This window comes from Bison bison, unplaced genomic scaffold (assembly GCF_000754665.1).
Source record: "Bison bison bison isolate TAMUID 2011002044 unplaced genomic scaffold, Bison_UMD1.0 scf7180017864456, whole genome shotgun sequence".
Classification (NCBI taxonomy): domain Eukaryota; kingdom Metazoa; phylum Chordata; class Mammalia; order Artiodactyla; family Bovidae; genus Bison; species Bison bison.
The window spans coordinates 14,997,645-15,004,384 of NW_011495018.1; the positions used below are offsets into that span (position 1 = coordinate 14,997,645).

The window sequence follows — 6,740 nt, forward strand, 5'->3', positions numbered from 1 at the left end:
ATCACAGATCTTACTGCGGTTCTCATGAGGTTCTGGTGGAACTCAGGGTCTGCTCTGCCCTGCCTCTGAGGTTGTGAGGGTTTCTGGGCTCCCGCAACCTCTCGATGGGAAGCAGTGTCAACTCAGTATATAAGCAGAGTATTTAGAAGCCAGCGTACATGGACTGCTAAGCTTCTGGGGTGCTGAGTGCTTCTGTGGATTGGTCATGGGTTTGATAGGAGAGAAAGCATTTTCTCAGAGACTCTGCAGAAGCCTGGTGGCACATGGTTACTTTCCCTCAGCAGTTCATCCAGTTCTGCCCACTGAATAGTTCTTGAAGCCAGATGAGCTTGAAGTTTCTGCCTCTAGCTTTAATGAAGCCATCGGGCTGCAGGGAGACAAGGCCAGAAGTTGACTATTTGCTTTAGACAGAGGCCAACAAGAGGCCCGCCTTGCAGGGAAGAGGAGCTCAGAGCCTTCACAGGCTTGGAGTTGATCTCCATGTATTTTCCTGTGTGATTTGACCAGTCATCCCAACCATTCTCAGACAGAAAGCAAGAGCCTAGGAATTTAGACCAGGGCGTGTCTACCCATTTGTACAACTGTAATCCTGTACACAGTTGAACTCTCAGTGACTAGTTGAGGACCAGAATTTACCTGTGTCAATGCAGAATCCATTTAAGAAAATTAGTTAAAGTAGCGACAGGGTTGCAAAGAGTTGGACACGACTGAGCGACTAAGCATAGCACAGCACAAAGACCTTTTAAACTCCATTGGTGGTAGCCCCTTTACAATCAGGTAATATAGACGGGCATTTTTTTCTAATACATCAGCAGGTTCCTAAAGTGACTTAGAAGTGTAGCCAGTGAGTCTCTCAGATGGTGCAAACAAAGAGAAAAACACTGTAGTCTGTTGCTAATCATAGAGAACAAAATAGGAGGGAAACCCAACCAGCCCTTGGATCTCTTGGTGGGCACTGCAGTCTAGGACACGGAGGTGTAGCTTAACTATGACAATAGCACAGAAGCAAATTGAAGGATTAATGCATCCCAGACAAGTCAGGCTGCCTTCTCTGCACGTTTTAGTGAACTTCTGAGTTATGCAAAGGCCCTTGGCAAGGCTTTATGTCTCTTACAGATTGGGGGCTTCCCAGGTGGCACTAGTGGTAAAGAACCTGCCTGCCAGTGCAGATAGATACTGGAGACATTGATTCCTGTGTTGGGAAGATTCCCTGGAGTAGAAATTGACAACCCACTCCAGTAGTCTTGCCTGGAGAACCCCATGGACGGAGAAGCCTCGCCAGCAGGCTACAGTTCATAGTGTTGCAAAGAGTTGGACATCTTAGTGAACTTCTTACTTATGCAAAGGTACTTAGCAAGGTTTTATGTCTTTTATAGATTACCACCTGGAAGAGAAAAGACAGAATGTGATGTTTTAGGGCCATTTTGGTGTGTGGCACAATTCCAGTTTTGAGCAGAAATAAAATGTGCAAAGTTCTACATATTATTCTCTACAGGTTACAATGCAGTGGACCAGATTTGCTATTAATATAGATTAAAAGTAGGCTTTTGAGGAAGGCTCCATCCCTCTTCTGATTTGCCCTCTGATCTTCTTATACGTAACATTTAGTGACCTTTGAACAGCCCAGGGGTGCTTCACAGTGTCTTTTTCTTGATGCCTGTTTAAAGGTTTCAATTTCATATTCACAGCTGGCATATGCAAATATAGGTAAAGATTATGATGCCTCCCAAGTAGCATTATGGTCAATAAATTACTCCTTGTGTGACTATACCATGATCTCAGCCTAGCATGTCTTCAACAAGTTGCAAAAGTTGTCCTGCAGCAGGCAGCCTGCCAATGCATCCCCATAGAGCTGGTTGCCCAGATGCTCCTAGATTCAGGTGTGATGCTTAACCAGGGCCATCCTGTTGACAAACGAATTCTCTGTCTTTTGCTACCAAAGGGCTCCTAGTTTCAGGGGGAGGGGGTATAGGAGGGTTTCTCTGAGTGGATTTGGGGGGCAAGTAGCGCATGAAGAGTCAAGCATGCTAGTATCTCTGGGAGAAACACTGGAAAGCAGGAAAGAGCACGATTCCATTCAGAAGTTTCAGAGACCTGTATTCTAAATGTTGACTACAACTTAGATCACTCTGTGACCCTGAATAAGTCGCTTAACGTCTCTGCTCTCTAATTTGTCTTCCTTTATAAAACAAGAGAGCTGTATTGGGTCAGCAGTTTTTATTATAATTGAGCAATGGAGTTTTTCCTCTAACTTGATTTCTCAGGTAGAAACCCAGTGCAAACTTGTTCCATTTGTGAGAAAACAGGGAGCTTAGAGCCCTCACAGCTCAGGAACTTATAACTTCCCAGGAAGCAGTTTTAAGATGGATAGAGCTGGGGTCTGTGATACCCTTCATGATTCTTGGAAGGGACCTGTCAAAGGGTCCCTGCCCTGTGCCTGAGCCCCCCAGCGCTGAGTGGTTTACCCACCAGAATGCAGGCCCAGGAGCCCAGGACCACAGCCTTTTTGTCATATCACTGTATGCCCAACCCTGGAAAATTGTTCAATAAGTGTTTGTGGACTGGAACAACTAATAAACAAATGAACAAATACACAAGATTCAGGAAGACCTATCTCTATATTACTGATGAATGAGGATTTTTATTACAACATTTTTACCTAGAAGGCACTTCATAAACATTAATATTCAGAACTATAAATGAGTACAGATCGCAAATGACTTTAAAACTTTTTTCTTTTGTAACCTGTGCAGTGGCTTTGAGAGGGGGCGGGTACAAACTCAGGTGTATTTTGTCCAACACACCAAATTTTTTTTTCACACCAAATTTTGAAGGCTTAGTATGAAAGTTTAAAGAATGTAGAAAAGCATCTCATTAATCATCTTTTATACTGGTTACATGTTGAAATGGTAATATATTGAGTTAAAGAAAATGTCATTAAAATTTTCTTTACCTGTTATCTCTTTATTTATGGGATTAGTAGAAAAATTTAAATTATGTATGGGCTCACAGTTGTGACTTACATATTTCTAACAATGACACAGTCTTATACTGTTGATCATCAACAACTACTCTTCCATAATGGTTTAGTCGCTCAGTCGTGTCCATCTCTTTGCGACCCCACGGACTGTAGCCTGCCAGGCTCCTCTGTCCATGGGATTTCCAGGCAAGAACGCTGCAGTGGGCTGCCATTTCCTTCTCCAGCTCTTACATAGTATGTACAAATAATTGTGTGTGTTTGTCTTTTCCCAGGCACAGAAGCTGAAATCCAACATATCAGGCAGTACCCACCTCTGTCTTTCTGATGTAAGTTGTTTCTTTCTGAGTCTCTCTGCATCTAGAAACAGAGCCTTTGGGTCCCTGGAACAGGGTGTGATGGGAAAGGGCTCAAAGACAACAAGGTTTCAGGCCCAGAAAAAAAATCTAAGTCTCCCTTGGTGTCCCTCTGCCCTCGGAACCAGGTGCAGATGCTGGTGTACAAAGCAGCACGAAGTGTGGGACCCTCATCTCAGAACTGGACCAGCACAGATACCATTGTCCTGGTACCATGAGAACCTCTGTGATCACAGTCACATAAGTTCAACCGGCACAGAGAAGATACATAACACCTCTTGCTGCTTACCAGATATCCCCTAGACTGCTCCTTTGACTTTCACAGTGACCCAGAAGTAGCCAATGCAGGCCACGTTACCCTCCCCAATTTACAGTTATAGCTCATCGTGGCAGGATGTGATTTTCTGGAGTTGAGCAGTGTCCTAGGGATGGGGGTGAAGGAATCCATCCTGGGGAAGAACAGCTGTGCTGACTGAGAGTTCAGGAGCTTGGGTCCTTGCTGGGACTCTGACAAGCAGGGCAAGATCCTCCATCTGTAGAGTCCAGGGTTGAACCAGCCGGTGGAGGGAAAGGCTACTGCCAGGCTCCAATGCGATTTGTGACCCATCTCTATGTGAGCCTGTACTTGCCTGGGCAGGCTTCCTGAGATGATTCTTCCTGCCCTCCTTCATGACAGAGAGAGAGGGCGAGCATCCCTTCTCAGTCAGTGATACCCAAAGGGAGGATGGTTCCATGTTGCACAGCTGATGGGTGACCTTAGGAGCAGGGGTAAAAATCTTGGGCTTTGGTAAACCATATAGCTAGTTGGGGGCAGGGATCGAAGAGGGAAAGAGTGCAGCTAAAATATGCCGTGATAGAACAAATACATGCAGTGGGTGATAATGAAAACGTTCTTTCTTACAGCGTGATTATGAAAAGGATGGTCTCGCTGGGGCTTCCAGCCACATAACCACAAAATCAATGGCTGCTCCTCCAAGCTGCGGTCTGAGCCCACTGCTGGCCCTGGTGGTAACTGCCCTGTCCACCCTATTGTCTTTATCTTTGGCCGAAGCATCGTAGCTGCATTTACAGAACCATATGGACGTGTGAAAAGACAAAAACCAAGTTATCTGTTTCCTGTCTTCTTGTATATCCGAAATTTTAGGAGCTCAGTTGAGACACTGCTAAAACAGTTTCATCCAACTGGAACTTTTTTCTTTCTTTTTTTTTTTTTTTCTAAGAAAGCTTCTTGTGATCCTTAAGGCTTTTATGGGATCCCCCGATACAGTGCTACATTCCACACTCAGAAGGCTTTGGGGCATGCTGGATTTTAAAGAGATGGTTTGTTGTTGATGTGGCTGTAAAGCAGACTGGAGCCTTGGCTTTCAAGATCCTGATAAGGATGATGATTTTTAACAGTTTCACTCTGGTCTTGACTAGCTAGAGAAGGAGTCAGTAATCCTAAAGAATCTTCTATATCTCATGGAATAGGTTTGCTTTCCGATGACATGACCATACCATGGCAGTGGTACGTGGAAGCCAAACTTTTTTTGTCACAAAGCGAAGATTCTCATGACAATCTTGATGGACTTTGTGCAAACAAGCTTGTACCAGTGTTCTTTCTATACGTACTAGCGTTTGCCACGCTAATGTTTATGTACAGTAAACAGCTCTGCACTCTCTTATGAAAACAAAAAACACACCTGCCACATTCAATGTAGTGTCTGTCTCCTAGTCAAAATAGAGAATGAGAGTGGGTGTGAGACTTCGCAGAACCTTGAGCATTGAGACAGTCTCCAAAGCCTTACTTGAGTGAGAAGCCCTTACACTAACAAGAGTCAAATATAGCTGAAGCATCATTCTAATAATCTTTACATGTATGAGGTTATATGTAGAAAAAAAATTTTACTACTAAATGATTTCAACTATTGACTTTCTATATTTTGAAAGTAATGATATTGTATTCTTTTTTTTTTTTTTTTTTTTTACCGGTGGTTTAATACAAAATACATGGAGCTTGTTTTCCTCTCATAAGTAGCGTTAGCTTTGATGTTGACTTCTCGAAGACAGGTCTTCAACAGCAGACTCTGAGGAGCCTCGTGCTTTAGCAGAAAGCTCTGCATCACGTTACTGTGGACAGGCAGCAGGAAATAGAGCAGCCAAGCATTGTCTTTTATCATTTCTGGAAACACAAGCGTGCATACCTGTGGGAAAACTGGTGGCCACTCAGTGTTCTACAAACACTACAAATGGCACCGTTGCCAGCTGACACAAACCAGGGCCTTGGTTTTCATGTTACCTGACAATGGCAGCTTTGACTGGGACAGGAGACAGGACGTGCTGCCCTGTTTTCTGAAGCAGATCCATGCCCGGGATACACAGCTCTTATCCTAAGGATTGTCTTGACTTTCACCTGTGATGGCTTGGCCGCTCTGTGGATCGGTTTGGTCTGAAGTCATCAGATATCTGCTCGCACTGTGTTCTGTGTCCTCTGTGATAGACTGTGACTGACTCTGCGAAAAAGAAAAAAGTTTGGGGCATCAAGAGAGTCACAGTCACCATTAGGTCCATGGAGATAAGTTGGCCCAGAGACACAGAACAGGGACTCTGGATATAAGGCATCTGACTTGTTAACTGCACGTCCCTTCCATCATTCTCTTCCTTCAGTGAATAGCCCCGAAAGTGCACTTCTGAAGTCTGGTTGAAATGCTGAGATTTGAAATCTACAAGGATTGAGTGCTAGTAGCCATGTTTCTTTGCAACTGAACAGAGGCGAGGAAATTTCACCCAATAGAGTATCCGAAAAGTTGGCTTTCTTCTGACATCAGTAGAGTGGATGGAGGAGAAAACCCACAGTGCCCATTTCATCCTGATTCCCTTTGCCCATGGATGTTTGCCTTGTAAGAATTAATCCACTTACTAGGGCGGGAAATCTGTTAAACCCAAGATGAAGGCATAGTCTTTTAGCTCTGTTGGTGTTTGAAGTACATTTATATCCAAATGTTAATAAACATAAATGTATAATACTAAGTACCGAGTTTTTTCACTTCAAAATGTTTTCAAGGGAAATTCATCAAACAAATTCGATTAGTGAAAGGTTTCATAAAGACTCATACTTTAAATAAACACATTAAATGTGTTGAAATACTTGGAATTCCAGTCATCTGTGAAAACATATCTCTTCAGAGCATATTTTGTTTTAATTAAGGTATCTGTGTATCTACATTGGACTAATTGCATAGAGGTCTGATTCTATGTAATCTACTGTAGAAAGCTATTGATTACTTCTGTAATAAACAGCATCTCTAATTAGTTTCAAATGACCAAATAGGAAATGGAAGTTACCAGAGCTAACAAGGGTAGCCTTCAGTGAAGAATGTGTGGATGTGCAACACATAAATTAAATTGTAAACAGCCTCATTTCTCAC

General features: G+C 43.2%; 1 protein-coding gene across 2 annotated transcripts in view; it reads left to right on the top strand.

Moving 5' to 3' along the window:
- Positions 1-6,342, top strand: part of GFRA1 (GDNF family receptor alpha 1) — a 231,521-nt gene extending 225,179 nt beyond the window's left edge. For both annotated transcript variants that reach the window (XM_010859290.1, XM_010859291.1), the window contains 2 exons: positions 3,253-3,306; positions 4,237-6,342. In XM_010859290.1, coding sequence (XP_010857592.1) covers positions 3,253-3,306; positions 4,237-4,392 — 210 coding nt within the window. In that variant the 3' untranslated portion in view covers positions 4,393-6,342. The remainder of the gene's footprint in view (positions 1-3,252; positions 3,307-4,236) is intronic.
- Positions 6,343-6,740: the final 398 nt, after the last annotated feature.